This window comes from Lepidochelys kempii, chromosome 2, assembly GCF_965140265.1.
Source record: "Lepidochelys kempii isolate rLepKem1 chromosome 2, rLepKem1.hap2, whole genome shotgun sequence".
Classification (NCBI taxonomy): domain Eukaryota; kingdom Metazoa; phylum Chordata; order Testudines; family Cheloniidae; genus Lepidochelys; species Lepidochelys kempii.
This window is the reverse complement of record NC_133257.1, coordinates 110,402,997-110,427,382: the sequence shown is the minus strand read 5'-3', so window position 1 is coordinate 110,427,382 and position 24,386 is coordinate 110,402,997. Positions and strand designations below refer to the sequence as shown.

The 24,386-nt window shown below is 44.9% G+C and overlaps 1 protein-coding gene across 3 annotated transcripts in view; it reads left to right on the top strand.

The window, feature by feature from the left end:
- The first annotated feature begins 4,579 nt into the window (after nt 1-4,579).
- The window catches only part of RANBP9 (RAN binding protein 9), a 71,590-nt gene continuing 51,783 nt past the window's right edge, over nt 4,580-24,386 (top strand). For all 3 annotated transcript variants that reach the window (XM_073331931.1, XM_073331932.1, XM_073331930.1), the window contains exons 1-2: nt 4,580-5,325; nt 13,536-13,647. In XM_073331931.1, coding sequence (XP_073188032.1) covers nt 4,914-5,325; nt 13,536-13,647 — 524 coding nt within the window. In that variant the 5' untranslated portion in view covers nt 4,580-4,913. The remainder of the gene's footprint in view (nt 5,326-13,535; nt 13,648-24,386) is intronic.

Below are 24,386 nucleotides of genomic sequence, written 5' to 3'. Positions count from 1 at the left end.
GTGCTGCTGCTAGCAGGGCACTGCCTTCACAGCTGGGCACCTGGCCAACAGCCACTGCTCTCTGGCGGCCCAGCTCTGAAGTCAGAACAGAAGTGAGGGTGGCAATACTGCGACTCCCCTCAAATAACCTTGTGACTCCCCCCTGCAACTCCATTTTGGGTCAGATCCCCCAATTTGAGAAATGCTGGTCTCCCCCGTGAAATCTGGTCTTTTGTGTGCTTTTAACCTACACTATCCAGATTTCATGGTCCATGATCATAGAATCATAGAATATCAGGGTTGGAAGGGACCCCAGAAGGTCATCTAGTCCAACCCCCTGCTCAAAGCAGGACCAATTCCCAGTTAAATCATCCCAGCCAGGGCTTTGTCAAGCCTGACCTTAAAAACTTCTAAGGAAGGAGATTCTACCACCTCCCTAGGTAACGCATTCCAGTGTTTCACCACCCTCTTAGTGAAAAAGTTTTTCCTAATATCCAATCTAAACCTCCCCCACTGCAACTTGAGACCATTACTCCTCGTTCTGTCATCTGCTACCATTGAGAACAGTCTAGAGCCATCCTCTTTGGAACCCCCTTTCAGGTAGTTGAAAGCAGCTATCAAATCCCCCCTCATTCTTCTCTTCTGCAGGCTAAACAATCCCAGCTCCCTCAGCCTCTCCTCATAACTCATGTGTTCCAGTCCCCTAATCATTTTTGTTGCCCTTCGCTGGACTCTCTCCAATTTATCCACATCCTTCTTGAAGTGTGGGGCCCAAAACTGGACACAGTACTCCAGATGAGGCCTCACCAATGTCGAATAGAGGGGAACGATCACGTCCCTCGATCTGCTCGCTATGCCCCTACTTATACATCCCAAAATGCCATTGGCCTTCTTGGCAACAAGGGCACACTGCTGACTCATATCCAGCTTCTCGTCCACTGTCACCTCTAGGTCCTTTTCCGCAGAACTGCTGCCTAGCCATTCGGTCCCTAGTCTGTAGCTGTGCATTGGGTTCTTCCGTCCTAAGTGCAGGACCCTGCACTTATCCTTATTGAACCTCATTAGATTCCTTTTGGCCCAATCTTCCAATTGGTCTAGGTCCTTCTGTATCCTATCCCTCCCCTCCAGCGTATCTACCACTCCTCCCAGTTTAGTATCATCCGCAAATTTGCTGAGAGTGCAATCCACACCATCCTCCAGATCATTTATGAAGATATTGAATAAAACCGGCCCCAGGACCGACCCTTGGGGCACTCCACTTGATACCGGCTGCCAACTAGACATGGAGCCATTGATCACTACCCGTTGAGCCCGACAATCTAGCCAGCTTTCTACCCACCTTATAGTGCATTCATCCAGCCCATACTTTCTTAACTTGCTGACAAGAATACTATGGGAGACCGTGTCAAAAGCTTTGCTAAAGTCAAGAAACAATACATCCACTGCTTTCCCTTCATCCACAGAACCAGTAATCTCATCATAAAAGGCGATTAGATTAGTCAGGCATGACCTTCCCTTGGTGAATCCATGCTGGCTGTTCCTGATCACTTTCCTCTCATGCAAGTGCTTCAGGATTGATTCTTTGAGGACCTGCTCCATGATTTTTCCAGGGACTGAGGTGAGGCTGACTGGCCTGTAGTTCCCAGGATCTTCCTTCTTCCCTTTTTTAAAGATTGGCACTACATGATGGGTACATGCAAATATATGCTATTCATGGCCATAAATTTGGTAGGGCTCTATTTATTGGATTAACTTCTATTGGTGAGAGAGGCAAGCTTTTGAGTTCCACAGAGCTCTTCTTCAGGTCTGGGAAAGGTACTCAGAGTGTCATAGCTAAATACAACCTTGAGCATATAGAATATGTGCTAACTACTTATGCTAGTGGTTCTCAGCCCATGGCCCACGGGCCACTTGCGGCCCAATCAGCACACAGCTATGGCCCATTGACATCCTCAGGGCCATACAGATCGTTTATATATATAAACTATAACATCTATATCTATAGTGTGTGGATGAGGCCCACATTGTTGTAATAAACCATAATCCAGTACAAGACCATGATTTTTAGTGTCAGCCAAAGTTATGTATGTAAGCTCCCATGCTCATCTTTTGAAAGTGTTATGTTGTAGGTTTCTTTTGAGGATGAGGACTGATGGGTCAGATACAGAGTGAGCGCTTTGTGAATAGCTATAGTATGAATGTATTGAATTTTAGTACCGAAAACAGGGAGAAAAACCCACTCTATGGGAGGAGTAACTCTTGTAGACCACAAGGAAGTACTCACTCCATAGACCATAGTTTAAGAATTGATACTCTAATTTTTTTTGTGTACAATAATCATAGGTGTTCCTTGTAATAACTGTACGTTATTTTTGTTACTGGCAATCTAAGAGATATCATTCCTTTAAGATCAAATACATGCTAAGCAACAAGAACAGGAGTACTTGTGGCACCTTAGAGACTAACAAATTTATTAGCGCATAAGCTTTCGTGGGCTACAGCCCACTTCATCAGATGCACAGAATGGAACATATAGTAAGAAGATATAGATAGATAGATATATACAGAGAAGGTGGAAGTTGCCATACAAACTGAAAGAGGCTAATTAAGATGAGTTATTATCAGCAGGAGAAAAAAACTTTTGTAGTGATAATCAAGATGGCCCATTCAGACAGTTGACAAGAAGGTGTGAGGATACTTAACTTAAGGAAATAGATTCAATACGTGTAATGACCCAGCCACTCCCAGTCTCTATTCAAACCCAAGTTAATGGTATCTAGTCTGCATATTAATTCAAGCTCAGCAGTTTCTCGCTGGAGTCTGTTTTTGAAGCTTTTCTATTGCAAAATTGCCACCCTTAAGTCTTTTACTGAGTGGCCAGAGATGTTGAAGTGTTCTCCTACCGGTTTTTGAATGTTATGATTCCTGATGTCAGATTTGTGTCCATTTATTCTTTTGCCTAGAGACTGTCCGGTTTGGCCAATGTACGTGGCAGAGGGGCATTGCTGGCACATGATGGCATATATCACATTGATATATGTGCAGCTGAACGAGCCCCTGATGGTGTGGCTAATGTGATTAGGTCCTATGATGGTGTCACTTGAATAAATATGTGGACAGAGTTGGCATTGGGCTTTGTTGCAAGGATAGGTTCCTGGGTTAGTGTTTTTGTTGTGTGGTTGCTTCTTACTATATGTTCCATTCTATGCATCCGATGAAGTGGGCTGTAGTCCACAAAAGCTTATGCTCTAATAAATTTGTTAGTCTCTAAGGTGCTACAAGTACTCCTGTTCTTTTTGCGGATACAGACTAACACGGCTGCTACTGTGAAACATGCTAAGCAACAGCTGCCCAGACTCCACCACAGAACAGTGTTATCCTCTACAAAGCAAAAGGCTCCTTGCCTAAAATCAACAGACCCAATCTATAAAATAGGATTATTGTACAGTAGCACCCTGAGGCAAGTGTGATCATATTTAATGCCTGTGCAGGTTGCTGACTGCCACAGGTACAACAGGGCAGCTCCCTCCCTCAGTCTCCCAAGACTGTACCACCACCCAAGCCTGCAGGAGCTTCTTTCCCCGCCCCCCAGGACTGACCAAGAAGGCCAATGGCATATTGGGGTGTATTAGTAAGCGCATTGCCAGCAGATCGAGGGAAGTGATTATTCCTTTCTATTTGACACTGATTAGGCTACACCTGGAATACTGCATCCCGTTTTAGTCCCCCCCCCGCTAACAGAAGGAATGTGGACAAATAGGAGAGAGTCCAGAGGAGGGCAACGAAAATTATTAGGGGCCTGGGGCACATGACTTACAAGGGGAGTCTGAGGGAATTGGGGTTATTTAGTCTGCAGAAGAGAAGAGTGGGGAGGATTTGATAGCAGCCTTCAACTACCTGAAGGGGGGTTCCAAAGAGGATGGAGCTTGGCTGTTCTCAGTGGCAGTAGATGACAGAACAAGGATCAATGGTCTCAAGCTGCAGTGGGGGAAGTCTCAGTTGGATATTAGGCAACACTGTTTCACTAGGAGGGTGGTGAAGCACTGGAATGCGTTACCTAGGGAGGTGGAGGAATCTCCTTCCTTAGAGGTTTGTAAGGCCCCGCTTGACAAAGCCTCGGCTGGGATGATTTAATTGGGGCTGGTCCTGCTTTGAGCAGGGGCTTGGACCAGATGAACTCCTGAGGTCTCTTCCAAACCTCCTCTATGATCTCACCCTCTTGGCTCAGGGGTGAGAGTGAGCGAGGGAGGCCCCCTAGGATTTTTGCTGGCGCTGGTGTACCTGCAGCTCCCCACCCCTCGTCCAGGTAGTAGCTTGTAGCCTGAGCTAGCCCATGTTCAGCCCTCTAGTCTCAGCCAAGCAGGACTGGGACAGGAGGCCCCCCAGGCTCGGACGAAACTAAGAGCATGGCAAACGTGCAGGCCTCCCCTGCAGCTGCCACGCTTCGCACTAGCGCCCGGTGCAGCCGCGCCGCGCGGCCCAGCCTCCCCCGCCTTCACGCCTTCTCTCGTGCAGGAGCGGATTGGGCGCCGCCCTCGCGCCCTGTGATTGGCGGAAGCCCCTCCTCCTCCTCCTCCTCCTCGCGCCGCCGCGGGGAGCTGCTCAGCTGATCCGGGACGTTCCACCGCAGCAGCAGCAGCAGCGTCTGGCGCCGGCCTGGGGACCAGCCGCGGTGTCTCGCGCTCTCACCCCGCTCCCCTCTGTCTGCGCAGCGGCCCGAACTCGAGCCACCCGCGCGTGCTCCCCCACTAGCCCCGGGTCCGTAACCGCCGCCTTCCTCGCCCTTCCCCTCCCCCCCGCGACTCCGGTTCCGGGCTGCCCGTCTAAACCGCCCCCTCCCCCACCCCGCTCCGCAGTGCCCGGGCCTGCCCGCCGCGCCCGCCCCGGAGACGGTCCGCGGACAGCCGCCGCCGCAGGAGGTGGCGGAGGCCGGGATGTCCGGGCAGCAGCAGCAGCTTCCGTTGACGGCAGCTCCCCAGGCCTCGGGGATCGCCGCCCCCGCCGCTAGCGCCGGCCCCGCGCCGGCCTCGGCCCCGGCGGCCGCGCTGCTGCTCCACCCGCCGCCTCCCCCGCCACCGGCCACCGCGGCCCCGCCGCCTCCCCCGCCTCCGCCCGCCGCCGGGCCTCTGCCCGCCCTGGGCCTGCCGGCGGGGAGCAGCGCCCCGGCCGCCTTCCCGCACGGGGACCCGGCCCTCAACGAGCAGGAGAAGGAGCTGAAGCGGCGGCTGAAGCGGCTGTACCCGGCCGTGGACGAACAGGAAACACCGCTGCCCCGCTCCTGGAGCCCGAAGGACAAATTCAGCTACATCGGCCTCTCGCAGAACAACCTGCGGGTGCACTACAAAGGTGAGAGCCCGGCCCGCCGGGGGGCGTCTGCCCTGGGCTGGATGCAGGGCCCGGCCTCACCGGGGGGGCGCCCCCCTCGTCTCCGCTCCCGCCGGGACCCAGGGCCCTCCCCGCATGGAGCCGGGAGCTAGGCCATGGCTCTCTATATAGAGACAAACTGCCTGGGGGTGAGAGGGGTATGTACACATGCGGCCTCCCTGGGGCCCCTTGCCCAGTTCCCGGGGGGGGGGACGACCTGGGCTCCTGGCTTCTCACCTCAGCGCCCCTTCTACTTAAGTCTGCTCCCCTACTGGGTCTCCTCCTCACCTGGGAGGAAATCGCGCTTGGGAAAGGCACCAGCTTGAACGGGGAGAAGACACAACAAGAAATAACTCTTTCTGAGATCTCCTAAAGAGTTTACATGATCGGGGGGTGATCATCCGGGTTCCCCGTTTCCCTCTCCCCCCCCCCCCCAGTATAAACCCGTGGGAGAGGAGCGGGAAGGCCTATCCGATCTCTTCTCCTTTCTCACTAGGTTTTTTTTTTCTTTTTTGGGGGGGCTATAAACTAGTAGACTTCCTCAGCCTGTTGATTCTGTTATCAAACGAGTTTGAGGACAAGCAGGAGAATAAAGCAGAATCGGCATGGTGTCATGTGTCTAGCTACAAAAATAAGGACAAGAAATGCTTTTTGTCTAGAAATGGAGAGAACAGGCAGTATAAGGAGTTATAAGATGCATAAATGTAAAACTACTAAACACGGAAATGTCAGGGAGGGGAAGCCACAGAGAAAACACATCTTGATTTGTAGGAAATGAAACATATGAAATAATAGAATTAAAAGTAGTCACTGATTATAGTCCCTGTGTAAGTACTATTCATAATGTTGAGAGTAGTAGTGTGGGTAATATTCAAGATTAGTTTTTCCTACATTTTAATCTCAATCTCATACTTTGTGCTCAGGTTTCTCACAGATCAGTTTACAGTATTGTTAAGGCTTTTATTGCAGAAGAAAAGATATGCAAATTACATACACTGGTAAATCAGCCAGAGATAACAATAAGGTACTTTAAGCATTGGTTGTTGTGAAAATGTCATATAAGCTAGAAACATGAGTTCACTCTGACCTGAAAAAAACACACATCTGGCATTCCACGCCCAAGTCCTAAAGTAGAAATGCTTCAGATTAAAAACAGCTTCTGGGTTGGAAACGATGGCGAGGTCAGATTGTAGTCAAAATGAGTATGGGGGAGGGGAGGAATAACCCTAAAACCTTGTGGTTACTCTTTCTCAAAGTTTACAGAGGTGAAGCTCAAGTGAAGTCTTGAGAAACATTTTACGGTTGATTCAAAGAGGAGGAAGATGGCAACACAAAACATACAAATCATATGATATGGGTGCCAAAAAAGGCTAGATGTATTCTGTAAAATAGCCTACAATAGACAGGTCCTAATCTATATTAAATACAAAATATTCATTTTATGTAACACGAAGTTTGATGCAAACATACAAAAACCAATGGCTTTTGTTTGGATTTTTATTACTTTGATATTTTTAGGAGTATTTTGTGTGTACTGGGATCTGGCTGCTGTAAGGATTCTCATAGCAAGGACATAGCTTTATGGTTAGCAAGTCCTCCCACTTGTATTTGGTTTTTTTTGCTGTGTGTTTTAAATAATAGTATATAATAAACAGGTAAATATAGAATCTTTCTGATCTGTTTTAATGTGACAATATAGTTGTTTTTCTCTTTGCCCTCTTCCTCAGCCCTCCCACCAGCAGGATGTAACCATGTGTTTTTGAAACGTGGGCGGCTACTTAGAGAACATTGGGCACTTGGAAACTAGGGAGATTGTTGCTGTAAAAGTACATTGACTAAGTTATCACGCTAATTACTGTTAACTTAATCTTACTTGACGACAATGCGGGGATGAAGGATGAATAGACCAATAGGGGTCACCAGACTAGTCCAAGGGAACGTGGATCAGAAGTGGAGTGGGTGAGGGGCAACTGTAATACACATAGCCTCCTCTACTTCTCCTAACTAGAAATGTGCTATATTGTTAAAGCAGTGAATGGCTGCTTGAAAACTGCCCATCTTTCCCTCCCTGTTCCATTGTCACCTTTAATTTTGGCCTGGTCTACACTAGGAATTTACATTGGTATAGCTGTGCCATTGTAGTGTTTTACATGTAGACAAGCCCATAGACAGGCATTGGAGTAGCTCCTATATATGCTGGTAGCCCAAGCTTCGCTTTGTTTCTTTGCTTTTGCAATTTTTGGCTAAGCTACGGCTGGCACCAACAGACGCCACCCCACTTCTCTGTATCTACTTGTGAGGGGAGAACTAAAAGAAAATAAATGACCAAAGAAAACCCCCAACAACATTAAAAGACGCAAGCAAGACAAAACAAAATAGAAAAGGACAGGACGGAGAATGGATGATGGAAATAAGGAAAGATGGTATCAACTGTGTTCTTGCATTTTATAGAATGTCACCCATTGCAAAACTATTTCAAATAGGGCTCCAATTAAAGAAAAGGTTCAGTCTCTCTAATCTTGTAAGTGCTGGCACAGGCAATACACCTTCAGCTATCTAGACAATGGGGAAGGAACATTTGGTTCTTTGTAGTTTGAGAACCAGTAGTTTTGTTTTTGTAAAGATTTTGATTGACACATTTGGATTGGGGAGAGATTTGTGGGATTCTCCATCAGTCCACTTGAAAAATAGATCCAGTTGAGACGCATGCAAGACCAAAAAAATGACTCCTTTAGAATCATAGGGTTGGAAGAGACCTCAAGAGGTCATCTAGCCCAATCCCCTGCTCAAAGCAGGACCAAAACCAACTAAATCATCCTTCTTCCTCTTGGTCTTGTTTTTGTACCTTAAATACATTTATTTAACCTTCCTCTGTTGCCCCTCCAACATTCTGATAGAATCAACTTTTCTGGAAGCATTTGTTCCTTATCTGTGATTGGCACTGTTCTGATAACATCATTTTCCTCTCCAAACATCTTCCCTCTTCTTTTCCCTTCCACCTGTTTCTCTCACTTTTGTTTCGCCTCCTGTTTAATGTCCCAAGTGAACTTTCCTCTCTGATGGGAGGTTTTCTTTGTGAAATATTGAAGATGAAGGGAAGAGGAGAGAAGTAAGTTGACGGTAGGAAAATCCTGCCATTGAGTGAGCTGTATGGAGAAAGTGTAGAGGTCAGTGTCGAGGCCACATTTTGATTTCCCAGATATTAGTGTGCAGTATCTTAAAATCGAAACATGCTTATGAAAAAATAATTGTGTGAAAAAACCACTTTTCAGTTTGTAGTCGGTCCTCTGTTTATTTTTTCAGATCACTTAATAATTTGAACAAACTGTCATATTGCCAGATTTGAGTTTTTTGTTTTCTCTGGTTTATGAGAAAAAGGAAATCCATATCTCATGGAGTTTGAGGATTTGTAATTTTCCTGCCCACCACTAGATAGTCCATACAGAGTTTCAGGTAGACAGAATGTCTTCTCCCACCCTTGACAGTTGTGTTGCTTCGTTCTGCATGAATAGCATTCACTGGATCATTGTCTTTTTGTAAACCTAATGTAGAGCACTTGAACTAATCAGATCTGTCTCAAAAGGAGATAGTGGTTACCAGGTCAAGGTGCAAGAGGAAGGACTACAGTCTGATGGCATTAAGATGATGAAAACAGGCCATTAGCATACATTCTCAGGGGCAAACAAAAATTAAAGATCACTGCCAAAACTGTACAACATTGTCCATCTGAAGCATACTCTCATAAAAATGGTGAGGCTGTGTGTGAGGGGAGCATCTAGCTGTCCTCATATCACCTACCAGAACCAGCATAATTTTTTCCCAAAACTTCTGAGTCAGTCATTCAGTTATGTATTTTAGAAATTCCGATTCTTAATTCTATAGTTTTGTCAAAGTTTAGACATATATACTTTAGAAAAAAATACATATATGGGCATCAGTAATACCTCACCTATGTTTCTTAAATCTGTCACAAAATAAATATAAAATAGGAATAAGCTGAAATTGGGCCCTCTGGAACACCGCAAACTATCTACAGATTGATTAGAATTGACCTAGCACTATTTTACATTGATTACTTAGACTTTTCTTGGTATAGCTTCATAAATGAGAAAGGTAAAACCATTTCAGAAAAACGCGTTTGTCAACTTGCTAATATACCTTTCATTGTCATCTAACAGTCCTTAGCTGAAGGTGAGAACGTTGATCAGACATAAAGGTCCATTTTTATAGGGTATAGGCCCCAACAAAATGGAATTCGTATGAAAATACTATCTTTGAATTATTGGTTTAAATATTTTTAAATTTTCATTCATTCACAATAAAATGGGAAATGAAAATGTTCCAGTGATTTTCTAACATGTTAATGTTCACCGATACTCTCTGATAGTTATGTTTTCTAATACTGTGTCTGTGATCATAAGCCAAAAAGTAGCACAGGATTTAATTGCGAAGATAATCATAAAGAGATTTACCTAAATAGACAGGACAAACCATAAGCGGTACAGTTTTTCAAACAAACAGACAAAAAACCTGTAATCCTGGTTGGTTTGTTTTTTAATTTGTTATTTCCTAGAAACAGAGTTCATTTAGGTCACCTGTGGGTGATTGCCCAAACAAAATGGGCAAAAATGATACAATTTGAATAAACAGCCATTGATAGGATTTTTTTCAGTGAGGCTTTGGCTAATAGATATTAACCACACCTTTGACGGTGCAGTCTTTTTTCTTTCCATGTAAAGACAAGTCCTCTCTGAATTGCCTCTAATGCCAAGTTAAAAATCTTCTAGCTGACTTCCAGTGCATCCAGTTGTATCTCTAAATTTTTCTAATAAACAAAAGGGAGGGATCTGGTTGTGGTAATCCTGTTCAGTTTTCCCAGAAGCACTTGAAGTACCACCAAACCAACACTGTGTAAGAATGGCAAAGTGATTCTGTTTTGATTGCTGTCTGTGTTACAGTGGCAAAGTTGGGATCTAATTTTGCCCAATTTAAAACCAAGTGTCATCTGTGGAAGAAATTGAAGTAAGGCAGTATTCAACAGACCATTTTTTGGTCTCATTAAAACCTTTCCCCATGGGTTCACCAAGAGTAGTTTTGTTCTTATTTCTCTCTCAGCTGGCTCACTAAGCTGTCTGCTAAAACTATCAAAAATCAGATTTTGGAACTGTATTTATTTAAGCTGTATTTAAAGAGTGTAAGGTCATGCATAGCTTTGTCCAGATGGGTACGCCCATTGACTTAAGTAGGACTACTCTACTCCGTGTTTGTGAAGGTATGTGCTTAGAGCAGCGGTTCTCAAACTGGGGGTCAGGACCCCATTTTAATGGGGTTGCTAGGGCTGGTGTTAGACTTGCTGAAGCCCAAGCCCCACCACCTGGGCCCAAAGCTTGAGACCTGCTGCCTGGGGCTCAGGCTTTGGCTTCAGCCCTGGGTAGAGGGGCTTAGGCTAAAGGACCCCTCTACCCAGGGCTGAAGACTTTGGGCTTCATCTCCTCTTCTCTTCCCCTCCTCTCCCCCCTGACCCCCGGGGGCAGCGGAGCTTGGGGTTCGGCTTTGGCTCTTCTTTTCCTTCCCTCCCCGCCCAGGGCAGCAGGTCTGTGGCAGGCTCAGGCTTGAGCCTTCTGTCCCCACTCCTGGGGTCGTGTAGTAATTTTTGTTGTCAGAAGGGGGTCATGATGCAATGAAGTTTGAGAACCTCTGGCTTAGAGCTTTGCGGGATTGGGCCTACATATTACATTTTTGAAAGCTTAAAAATGTCATTTTCAGTAGACGTTAAACTATTATGTTGCAACTGGCTTTTTCAAACGTGATTTTTTTTTTTATGCTTAGATTATTTTTACACTGTGTTCAATTTGTAAATGCCTGAAAAGTCTTTAAGTTAATCAACAGGAATGTCTAGCTGCTATAATAAAAGCAGGAAACCCTATTCATAGAATGTTGTAGCCTCCCAGTTTTTAAAACCTTTTTTGACAAAGTCAGACTTTTGGACAAAGTCAAAGTTTAAACTTTAGAAAGCTAGTTATTGTAATTAGTTGTCTGCAAGCTCTCCTACAAAGTAAAACTAAAATCTGTAGTGGATGGCTGTGAAACGGCTGTGTAAGGTCCTATCTCTTTGCAGAAGACTTTTTTTTTTTTTGAAGCCCTTAGTTAAATATTTTAAATATACACTTTAAAAATGTCATCCTCTGAAGACCCTTATGAAAAATAAATGAGACACAGGCGATGATAGTCTTTAAAAGGAAAGCTCTCTACTTTAGGTAATGTAGAGAAAAAGGTGGGGATGCTTTACAGGTGTGTGTGACGTTTGAGATACTCGGCCGACTGCATTCCTTGCAGTGGAATTCACTGTCAAAAGTGATAACCGCAGATCATCTGAGACAAAAACCTGTATATTTAAAATTCAGCGCCTACATAGGAACAATAAGGAAACTTTTGAAGGGACAGAAACTTGAAATGGAGTCAGTTTTTAAAATGAGCTAAAAGTAGTTTGGGGTGCCACTTTCTCCTGAGTCTCCCTGGCAATATAGTGGCTTTACAGTTGCGTTTTCTTAGTTCATAAAATGTTTTTCTCTTCTGTTGTATGAAAGGCCCACACAAATAGCGGAAACTGACTTGAATATACAGTGGAAGCAGTTAAACGAACTACAGAAATCACTTTCAAATGGATAAAGTAAACTTGGGAAAATATTTTTTCTGTAGTCAGTTCTTTGGTTTTACTTGTAAACAGGTTGGAATTTTTTTTAACTCAAGTAATTTCTAAATTAATAGTACCTCCTTTAAACACAACAGTCAGAGTTCATGCTCTGCTCACAAGCTTCAGAGAGGCCCCTTTAAGGCTTTGGCTGCTTATTAGGCCCAAGGACTTCTGTATAGACAAGTCTGGCAACCTAATTTATGGCATCTAAACAATGAACTGCTAACACTTAAGAACAAAACAAAAACTTATTCTGGAACTTCTAGAGCTGTAGATTTGCTTATTACTCTAATAGAATCATCCTGGGGTAATTATAACTTACCAGTGTTGAGAAATACAATAAGTGCATTCAGTCTTGTAATTTGAGTACATGGCAGGAGCATGACTTGACTGCAGAAAGTAAATTACAGGCTACTTATAACTTTCAGTAAAAAATCAATGTTGGATTATTCATACAGTTTTAAATTAAAAATAAGAGGTTATTAATGACACATACTAAAGGTAGTACACAGCCAACTAGAATTTGAAAACCACTGTCCAAGGCCAAAAACACAGAGATTAGGACTTCTTGCAGTAGCAGATTGATATAGCATTTGCTGTTTTGTAACCAAAAGAGCAGGGCCTACGTTTACTTATTTGAAGACTTTATGACGTTAATGCAGTGTTCCCCAGCCTTTCTTGTGGGAATAGCAATATGCTATTCCCAGAAGACCGTGGCGGGCGCCGGACACCTTGCCGTCGAAAAGCGGCAGCGAGAAGAAGCGCCGCCACTGAAATGCTGCAGAGAAACGGCAACGCTTCTCGGCGGCATTTAGGCGGTGGGGTGTCCTTTGGGCGCACAAAAATGCCCCGGTGGGTGTCATGGTGCCTGCGGGCACCGCGTTGGGGACCCCTGGGTTAATGCATTGTTGAAATCAAAGAAATTCAGAACATGGAAATAAGCCACCTGCTGTGCTTGCTGTAAAGTAACTGACCGTTTTATTGTAGACAACAGTAACAAAATATCTTGAAATAGTTTTAAAGAAATATAAGTATACCGAGCAGTAGATTAAACTCAATTGTATCACATTTCAGTTTATAAAAATCAGTAAATGCTGTGCAACTGAGAAGCCATGCAACGTTTTCAAGACTTATTATGTGGACTGTTGTCCAATTATATAGCCACATTTTATTGCAAACAGAATGAATCTTGTTTTGTAATTGTTTGTTTTCAGATATCTGTAAAGCCTTTTTTAAGCAGCACAGACAGAGTATGTCTCTCGGCATGTTTAGACAAAGGACAATGGCTAGCATATTCTAAACACGTTCATAATAACATTACTTCATATGCTGTTCCATACACAAATAATGAGTCTGATCAGAAATTTTTTATGCACTGAAGTAAATTGACTACTCAAATCCTTTATTTTGAACAACTGACTTGTACACTGTCAAACTTGCACTTCTACAGTTTACTTTAGGTTTTAATGTAAATTAGTATATTTTAACTGTTTTGCAGGTCATGGCAAAACTCCAAAGGATGCTGCTTCAGTTCGAGCCACACATCCTATACCTGCAGCCTGTGGAATATACTATTTTGAAGTTAAAATTGTCAGTAAAGGAAGAGATGGGTAAGCATTGAATGTATCTGTTTGTTTTCATACTGTTTTTCTGCCTTTCTGGAAGAGTTGCACTTCACATATTTCTATATCTCCATACCAGTTTTCATTTAATCAGTCTGATCGCTTCAAAGTCAAAATGCATTATTCAATTAAAAAATAGTTTATAGCAACTAGATGGCTCAGGAAACTGGTAACAATGCATACAGTGAACTTTTTACCTCTCAGCATTTTAAAGCTAGCCTTCTTCATTACTGACCAGAAATTACCATCTGGCAGCCTGTGGTAGATGAATTACTTAGTCTTGGTTCATTTTCCAATAGTTAAGGATCCTGATTATAAAAAACACAGTAATTAGCATCCTTGTTGGCAGTTTTGACAGAGGAGTTACGGATTGAATGGCCACAAAGACTGAGCCTGCTCTCTTAGGTGTCGTCCTTTCACAATGTGGTGGAGGCATGTTCTTAAGCTAACATTAAGGAGCTTGCACAGCTACCACCCAATACTGTCCATTATGTGGCCAAATGGAGAAGTTTATTGTCTGTGACTGTCAATCCAGTACCTTTTTCAAGTACTGTATTCATTTTAAAAAGTAAATGACATTTGTGTATATTAAACTACTTGGCATTGAACTATTGTTGAAAACATTTCAAATGTTAAATATGCTGAGTAGATGTTTAGTAATTAAGCAATGACCCCCTGGAAAGAACACAAGGTCTTGAACAGTTGAGCAAGTACAGCTGCTATTTTCCAGAGTGTTTCAGTTTGTGAAAGTCATCATGAGTGTGTCTCTTGTATCTCAGAACTTCCAGGCTGCGTTGCTTCGTAAAAAGGTACATTATCTATCCAGGTAAGGGCTTACTGGGAAAATTCCTCAGTGTGAATAAATAAATAAAGGTGGGTTGGCAAATATGCCTCAATTATATGGGGAACGTTTGTCTTTCGTTTTTTGGTGGGGAAGTTCTAAAAGCAGTAGTATATTTATATATATTTTTTTGCTTGGGGGACTGCCCACTGTAACACTTTTGTGGTGTTGCTCTGACAAAAGGTGAGTAATCCTTCTCCGATGTGGTTTAGTAAGTGTATCGTGATAGCATCTAAAGGCCAGAGTAGTATTGGTGTTTCATTGTTACAGGCATTGTACAAGCATGTAATTGACTTTGAGGTTCCCTAGGCCAGGAATTTTTGTGACAGTTTTTTCTCTTGCCAAGATTATTCAGCTTCAGTAAAGGTGTCAAGAACAGTTAATTTCACTTTGTCCCATCACTTCACCTTCTTTTAAGACACCAGCAAGTCCTCCTTGAGGTAATGGGTAACCTTTTGTCTTTTGGTCAGAGCATGGACTACGTAGGGACATTGGGAAGACAGCCTCTCAACAGAATATGGTGCAAAGACAGGAAGCTAGCTGAGGGATTGTAGGAGGGGTTAGGGGATCAGAAGAGGAAGTTTACTAAAGCAGTCTTTTGGATAGATGTGGTGAGAGTTTAGAAGATTTTTTTACGGCATGTCAAGTGACTGCTAGTGCATGAACAAAGATTTTGGCAGTGAGAATAGTGGGGCAAGAGTGGATTTTGATTGAGTTAATGTGGAAGAAGCAATGGAGATTGGATATGGGGTGGGATGGGGTACCAGTGGGTTATAAATCAGATTACACTGAGGTTGCAAGCCTGGGAGACAGGAAGGATAATAGTAGTCAGTGGAAATAAGGGAGTTAGAGGAGAGGGAAATAATTAGTTTTGGTTTTGGAATGATTAAATTTGAGATGACTGCACGTGAGGGTGCCCTAAAGTTTCCTCTTGAAGCTCTGTAAGACGACTTCTTGGATGTTCTTGATGCGATGGTCTCTGTGGCTTACCTAACTCCTTCTGACAGTTCAGCCATCCCACCTTGTTTTTCCAAGTGCCTGTCTCAGGCTGTGTCTGCCCTTCAAGAGCAATACTGGCACAACTGGGTCACTTCAGCTACTGCACTGTGCTGTAGACACTAGCTACAGCGATGGAAGGGCTTTTCCTCATCAGTATAGTAAATCATCCCTACCCCACCCCTGCCCCGAGAGGCAGTAGCTAGGTAGATGGAAGAAAACCTACTCCAAAGAGCCAAACAATATAGCTTAAGACAGAAGGCAACAAGTGACTCTAACAAACAGGGGAAGGAATAGGGAAAGGTAATAGTATTAAGATTATAAGCTGTTTGGAACAGGGACCATCTTGTTCTGTTTTCTACATGCCTCACACAGTGAGATTGTAGTCCATGATAGTTGGGGAGCTCATAGGTGCCACCACAGTACAAATAAACAATTGCACAAGTTGATTGTTTCCAATTTCTTTAAAATGTGTTAGTTTAAAAAAAAATCAACCAACCACTGCCTTGTTTCTAGTATTTGCTTTGTTATCCTGTGCCTCTTTCTGGATAGTTTTACTCCTTAAGCCTCTGCCTATTTCTAGAGTCTGTTTGGTTTTTATCTTCTCTTAACTCCGCCCCCGCCCTTTTGTTTTGGTGGCACTCTGTGGCCACGTCTACACTACCCGCCGGATCGGCAGGTAGTGATCAATCTGTTGGGGATTGATTTATCTCGTCTAGTGTAGACGCGATAAATTGATCCCCGATCGCTCTGCTGTCGACTCTGGAACTCCACCACTGCAAGTTGCGGAAGCGGAGTCGACGGGGGAGTAGTGGCTGTCGATCCCGCGCCGCGAGGACGTGAAGTAAGTGATTCTAAGTTGATCTAAGATACGTCGACTTCAGCTACGCTATTCTTGTAGCTGAAGTTGCGTATCTTAGATCGATCCCCACCCCCAGTGTAGACCAGGCCTGTGAAACATTGGGAAGGGAGGTGGGAATGGTGAAAGATGAGAGAGGAGGAATGAAGGGGAGTAGAGGAACAAAGGATGTAGGCATGGAGAAGAGGAAATAGGGAAAAGTGTGGCAACAAGGATCAGGTGGCATGAAAAGTCAGAATAAGTAATAACTAAATGTCAACAAGAACTCCTTTTAACACCAGTTGGAAATGTCAGTGGTGTTGATTTGGAGAAATGCAGGCTCAGTGTCAGGAGGAATGTTTAAATATCAGTCTGTAAAAGTGTACAAGCCTCTGCTGATCCAGCAGCCTTTTTTGGAGAGCTGGAGACTTCTAAGATTTGACTATGGTGCCTGGGAAGCAACTGTTGGGACTCGTTATCTGTGAGCAAGGCCACAATGGCTCCAGTAAGAAGGGTGGGTAGGGCATGGTGAGGAACCTAAAACAAAAACCGGTGTTCCCTTATGTCCCTTGACTGTCAAGCTAAAAACACTGCTTCCAGAAAAGTCTATTCATGCATTTAAAAATAGTGGGAGTGATGCCTTGTTTCAAATATTGACTCCAATACACTGTCACTTACTGTTATAGGCAACCCTCATCAGTATAAAAAAACCACATTTGTGCTTTGGTAAACATTGGGTATCACAGTACTTACTGACAAAATGTTCCGTGATGCACTTGGGGAAATGTTTCTTGGTTATTGTATCAATGAGATGGTTATATATATATTAAACCTTTCTCTAAGGTGTTGAATGCATGCCTTATTTACTGTAATTTTGTATTGGAAAACTGAAGTCAGGTGGTGTGTTTTTTTTTTTTTTTTATGTGACTACTCAAAAATGTAAAGTTAGTGCTCGGGAACATGAGTGGCCAGTAGTACTTGTCTGAGTCAGGCATTGTACAGTCAAGCACTTTGCTAGCTTCTGCACACAGCTCTCAATACACGCAGTCTGATCTTGGTCTCTAGAACAGTTACTGGACTATGCCAAATTGTGGTGGTCTAGAGGTGATGATAAATGGAGCTAAGATGAGATCACTAATCCATTTTTTTCTTTAGTGACCCTCACTGAGATTTGAGCCGTAGTCTCCAGACCCACTGTATAATCATAGAAATTGTAGGACTGGAAGGTACCTCGAGGTCATCCACAACCTCCCTAGGAAATTTTATTCCAGTGCTTAACTACCCTGGCAGGAAGATTTTCCTAATGTCCAACCTAAAGTGCCCTTGCTGCCATTGAAACCCATTGCTGCTTGTCCTATCCTTACAGATTAAGGCAGGGGTGGGCAAACTTTTTGGCCTGAGGGCCACATCGGGGTACAAAACTGTACGGAGGGCTGGGTAGGGAAGGTTGTGCCCCCCAAACAGCCTGGCACCTGCCCCCTGTCTGCGCTCTTCAAAACCCCTGACCCATGCAATCCCCGCTCCTTGTCCCCTGACTGCCCCCTCCTGGGACCCCTGCCCCTAACGGCGCCCCCCCCCCGAACCTCTGCTTTATCCAACTGCTCCCTGTTCTCTGACTGCCCCCCCATCCAACAACCCCCTGCCTGTCCCCCAGGACCAACTGCCCCTTATCCAACGCCCCGGCCCCCTTACCATGCTGCTCAGAGCAGCATGTCTGGCTGCTGTGCCGCCCGGCCGAAGCCAGACACGCTGCTGCGCTGCCCTGCATAAGCGGGCAGCCTCGCTGCCCAGAGCGTTGCCTGCGCAGTGGTGTGGCTGGGGGGGGTAGATGGAACAGCGGGGGAGGGGCCGGGGGCTAACCTCCCAGGCCGGGAGCTTGGGGGACAAGCAGGACGGTCCTGCGGGCCATAGTTTTCCCACTTCTGGATTAAGGAGAACAATTTTTTCATCTTCCTCCTTGTAACAGCCTTATATTACTTGAAAACAGTCATGTCCCTCCTCAGTCTTCTCGTCCCTCCTCAGTCTTCTCTTCTCCAGACTAAACAAACGTAGTTGTTTCAATCTTTCCTCAGAGATCATATTTTCTAGACTTTTAATAATTTTTGTTGCTCTCCTCTGGACTTTCTCCAGTTTGTTCGCATCTTTCCTGAAATGTGACACCCAAAAGTGGACACAATACTTGAGGTGAGGCCTGAGTAGAGTGGAAGAGTCTTGCTTACAACACTTCTGCTAATAAATCCCAGAATGATGTTTGGGTTTGTTTTTTTTGGAAACGGTGTTACACTGTTGACTCCTATTTTGCTTGTGATCCACTGTAAGCCGGAGATCCCTTTCTGCAGTACTCCTTCCTAGGCAGTCATTTCCCATTTTGTCTATATGCAATTGATTGTTCCTTCCTAAGTGGAGTACTTTGCATTAGTCCTTATTGAATTTCATCCTGTTTACTTCAGACCATTTCTCCAGTTTGTCCAGGTCATTTTGAATTTTAATCCTATCCTCCAAAGCACTTGCAATACCTCCCAGCTTATTTTTCGTGAACTTTATAACTGTACTCCCTATGCCATTATCTAAATAATTGATGAAGATATTGAACAGAATGGGACTCAGGACTGATCCCTGCGGGATCCCACTCAATATGACCTTTCAGCTTGACTGTGAACCACTGATAACTACTCTCAGGGAATGGTTTTCCAACCAGTTACCCACCCACCTTATAGTAGCTCCATCTAGGGCTAGGCTGTATTTCCCTAGTTTGAGAAGGTCACGTGAGACAGTACCAAAAGTATTACTAAAGTCAAAATATACCACATCTACTGCTTTCCTCCTATCCTTAAGGCTTTTGTCACCCTGTTAAAGAAAGCTCTTTGGTTGGTTTGACATGTTTTGTACTTGACAAATCCGTGTTGACTGGTACTTATCGCCTTATTATCTTCTAAGTATTTGCAAAATGATTGCTTGATTATTTGTTCCATTATCTTTTTGGGTATTGAAGTTAAGCTGACTGGTCTGTAATTCCCTGGATTGTCCTTATTCTCCTTTTTATCGATTTGGCACTATATTTGCCCTCTTCTAGTCCTCTGGAGTCTCTCCCAAGATACTTGCTAATGGCTCAGATATCTCCTAAGTCAGCTCCTGGCATATTCTAGGATGGATTTCATCAGGCTCTGGGGACTTGAAGACATCTAACTGGACTAAGTAATTTTTAACATGTTCTTCAGATAGTGTTTCTATGGGTGCTCCGCTGTAGGTGTGTCTGCATCCCTGCACTTCTGATCAGAGGTCTTCGGTAGCAGTGTCTGTTTTGGCTTGCACATGCGTTCTCTCCCACTCATGCTCTGCCTTGAGGCTAACTAGTGCTGTGTGGTCTAAAACCCTCATTTCCTTCTCAGTTGCCCCTGGATAGAGATACTTTACCTCTTAGAATCCCTTTATCTTAGATGTTCTTAGTGTGATAGGGTTTCAGTTACATTTTGTCCCTTCCCTGTTAAAATATATTTATCCCTTCTCTCCCCCCCCCACCAGAGATTGTCCCCAGCAAGGGGTATGCCTGATACCTCTTAAGCCCAGGGGAGCCTCTCCTGCAGAGAGGCCATACCAATAACAGATGGACATTCCCACTGTGTCCATTGCCTCAGAGAGGCCCACATTCCACAGAAGTGTACTTTTTGCCAGTAGCTAAATGCCTGATTCTGGGAAAAACGGGAACTAAAGCTGAAACTGCTCCTGGTGGAGGGACCTCTGCAACCAAGCCAGTTCCCGAGGCTCACCTCATTGAAGAGACATTACTGCAGTCTTCTACCTCCAAAGGGGGTGAACCAAGGAAGAAACCTTCAGATTCCAAAAAAGAGAGCTACGAGCCCTCACAATGAGCCCTGAGGAGATCTCCGGCACGTTTGGTCATTTCAGTACCGATGGCTCCTAAGCATGGAACCAACAAATCGCATGGGTCATTCAGTGGAGACACTGCTACTAAGCCAAGGACCCTATAGGCACAGGTGCTGAGGCAGTGGTACCACCAGTTGGAGATAGGAGTATGGGCTGTACCACTGCCTCCGTGAAGAGAGCACCAGTGTGGAAGACCTCTGTACTGATGACAGCTAAACAACCTTGTTCGGACTGCTCATCTTGGCCAATGTCGCCAGATTGCTTGGTACTGACAAGTCAGCAATGGAAAGGCCTGATAGTACTGATTGCCACGGTACCATAGGAATTTTGGTTTTCTAAGGATCTGGTGGTATCTGAGAGTACCCTTTACTTAGTGCTGGAGCCCCAGTACCGGGCACAATTTGACCACTGGAGTCACCATGGTACCGAGCTGTTCACCTCCAGTCTCCTTGTCTGCTCCACCAATATCCAGTGAAGACTCTCAATACAACCAGGAGGATGCTCTCTCTCGCCACTCTTGTTATGCTCCTTCCCACCATCAATCTGGGCCTTCCCAGATACACCTTCTGTTCTGGACCTCAACCACCAGGATATGACCAGCAATGGGCTCTGCCACCCATGCCCTTTCCACCACCCCAGTGGCCTTACTGGATCCATGGGTGGCCTATAGGCACCAGACCTCCTGGGCATCTAGTGTCACCCCCTGGGAATCCGTGAGGTCCCCTCCCTCTGCCTCCATATCTAGAGCCTCCTGAGCAACAGGAGATTGGACTAGAAGAGGAGGCCACATCACAATCTAATTTCTTTTCCTTGTTTCCAGATGAGGCAGTGATGCCCACTCCTGCATCCATGGCAGAGGTTTTCAAGACCTTACAAAGAGAGTGGTGGATACACTGAAAATCCCTCTAGAGGAGGTGAAGGACACCCACCATAAGTTCCTGGACATATTACATACATCCTCCTCAAGGATTGCCCTCCCCATCAACGAGGCCGCTTTTTGATCTGGCCAAGCTTATATGGTAAACACCAGCACTGGTCACACAGACATGTGAAAAGGCCGGCAAAATGTATTATGTGCCCCTCAAGGATATGGAATTTCTCTTCTCTCACTTTTCACCTGATTCCATCGTGGTGGATGTGGTGAAACTCCAGTAGCCGTCAGCATCACTCGAAATCCACCCCTAATGATAGGGACTGGAAAAGACTTGACTTGTTTGTGAGGAAGGCCGACCTGCTCTTCTGCAACTTTTCAATTCCAAATTGCAAACTACCAGGCTCTAAGGGCCAAATAAAATCCTATGAACTATGCCAAATTTAACACCTTTATTGAACACCTGCCAGAGTCTCTCAGACCGATTTCATGCCATCATTCATGAGGGACAGTTAGTGGAGAGAATAGCACTCTAGACCGCACTAGATACCATGGGTACTGTGGCCTGCTCGATTTCAACAGTGGTTGTGATGCAATGGGTGTCATAGCTGCATCTTTTGGGGCTGCTGAGGGAGGTTCAGATAATGGTTGAGGACCTCCCCTATAAAGGCTTGAAACTGCAGATAAAACCAGTGCCTCACTCTACACTCTGAAAGATTCCAGGGCCACACTATGGTTACTGAGATCTATATACCTGGACAGAAAAGGAAATTTAGTCCTCAGTCTTCTCATAAGTCACATCTGACTCAGTACCCACCACAGCGCTACTATGACTACAGCGGAATAAGTCCAAATTTCAAAGGTGCAGACTATCAGGTCTTCCATGTCACAACCTTCCACCTCAAAACACCAGTTTTGACTCGTTGGTCACGGCCCCGAGAGATCACTACCGATAACACCAGCTGCAATTTTCCGACCTCTCTCATCCCTTTGGATGCCACCTTGATCTGTTATGTCAAAATTGGGAACACACAATTTCCAAACCCCATCTGTCAGATGTTCTCTCCAATGGGTATTCAATTCATTTAACCCCCCTCTCTGCCCTTCCTCAGGCACCCTTCTCACAAGAGACTGTTAAGATAGGAAATAGGAGGTAGGAGTTGATCTATGCCTAGGAGCCATAGAACCTGTTCCTGTACATCTCTGAGGCAAAGGTTTTTATTTCCAATATTTCTTGACCCCCCCCCCCCCCCAAGAAATGGAGTTTGGAGACTTGTACTGGATCTCAGAGCACTGAACAAAGTTGTGAAGGCTCAGACATTCAAGATGGTTACACTAGCAGTGATTATTCCATCTCTAGAACAGGGAAATTGGTTCTCCGCTCTTGACCTCCAGGATGCCTATTTCCACATCTGTTCTGCCATCCCACAGATGATTCCTCCGGTTTACCCTAGGTCAGGACCATTACTAATACAGAATACTCCCCTTCGGCCTGTCATTGACTTCCAGAGTATTCTAAAAAGTTCTCTCCATAGTAGTGGCTCACCTATGCACTTGCGGGGTCATGATCTACCCATACAAGGACTGTCCCCTCAGGGGCCCACTCCTTCGAAGATGGCCACCCACAGAACTGTGATTTGTAACCCTAGCTTCGTAAATATTTCCAATGTCCAAAAGTCAGCCTTAACTCCGGTACAGCATTTGGCGTTTATAGGGGTCGATCTCTATTCCTTGCAAGCAAGAGCGTTCCTTCCACAACAGATTCCACAGTCTGTCCATGCTCATAAGTTCAGGCCAGTCCATAGACATCAGCCAGGCATTGGCACACTTTTGTAATATCTTATGCCAGACTATACATGAGGCGTATTCAGACACGGTTCAATTTGGCTCACAGACCAAACAAAAACAGGTTAGACAAACCTCTCTTGATGCCCTCCAGGATCAAACACTTGCTGGGTCTTTCTACCAACCCAGGGAATGTTTGCACAGGGGTCCGGTTTGCACACTCCACACCCCTGACATTGCTTCTCATTATGGATGCATCCCTCATAGGTTGGGGAGCACATCTCAACCTCATACTCAAGGCAAGTGGTAGTCCATGGAGAGGACTCTCCACATCAACCTCCTTGAACTCAGAGTAGTCGGGAATGCTTTTGCTCTTTCTTCCACTGGTCAGAATATGCACATGAAGATCATGACAGATGACACAGTGTGCATGTATTACGTAAAGTGTCAGAGGCTCCAGATCATTATCCTTATGCACAGTAGCACTAAAGCTATAGAACTGGTGCATTCACTACAGTGTTCTAATATCAGCAGTCTACCTACCAGGGATGCAGAATATAATAGACAGTCTCAGTTGCAAGTTCTCACACGACCATGAGTGGGAAGTGAACCCAGCAGTACTCCACAGCGTATTCTGTCAGTAGGGGACATCAACAACAGACTTATTTGCTACTTACCTGAACAGGACATGCTCACGCTATTGCTCCAGGGCTTGCCTCGAACAGCACTCATTAGGGGACATGCTCATTCTTCCATGCAACAAGGGCCTTCTATATGCCTTCCCCCATTTGCTGTTGAAAGGCCCGTTAAACATAAAAAGGGAAAAAACAAATGTCATGCTAATTGCTCCCACCTGGGCTGAGGCAGATGTGGTACCCGTACCTGTCACAGTTTGCGACATGTCCACAGATCCCTCCTCAACCCACACCTTACCTCCTCTCGCAGAACAAAAGACACATTCTCCATCCCAATCTATGGATGTTCCGTCTCAAGGCTTGGGTCCTTCATGGTTCCAACATGGTTCCTGCTCCAAGGAGATACAGGAAATACTACTATACAGTAGAAAATTGGCTACCCATCATACTTACCTGAAAAAGTGGACTAGGTTTCAGGTTTGGTGTAATTCCAGACAAATTACCCCAACATCTTCTACTCTCCTCGTGGTGTTAGACTACATGCTGGATCTCAAGGGGTCAGGGCTTTCTTCAGTTCGCTCAAAGTACACCTGGCAGCCATGCTGACTTTCCATCTACAAGTAGAGGGTTACTCAGTTTTATCACACCCAACCACAAAGATTCCTCAAGGGCACAGTGAACCTCTTTCCCCAACCCAGACATCCAACTCCAATGTGGGACCTAAATCTAGTTTTAAAGAGCCTCACTAGACTTCCTTTTGTACCTGTGGCCACTTGCTTGCTCACATACTGTCAATGAAGATAGGTTTTCTGGTAGCCATCACCTCAGCAAGGAGAATAGGGAAAATAGTGTCACTAATGGCATATTTTCCCGCCC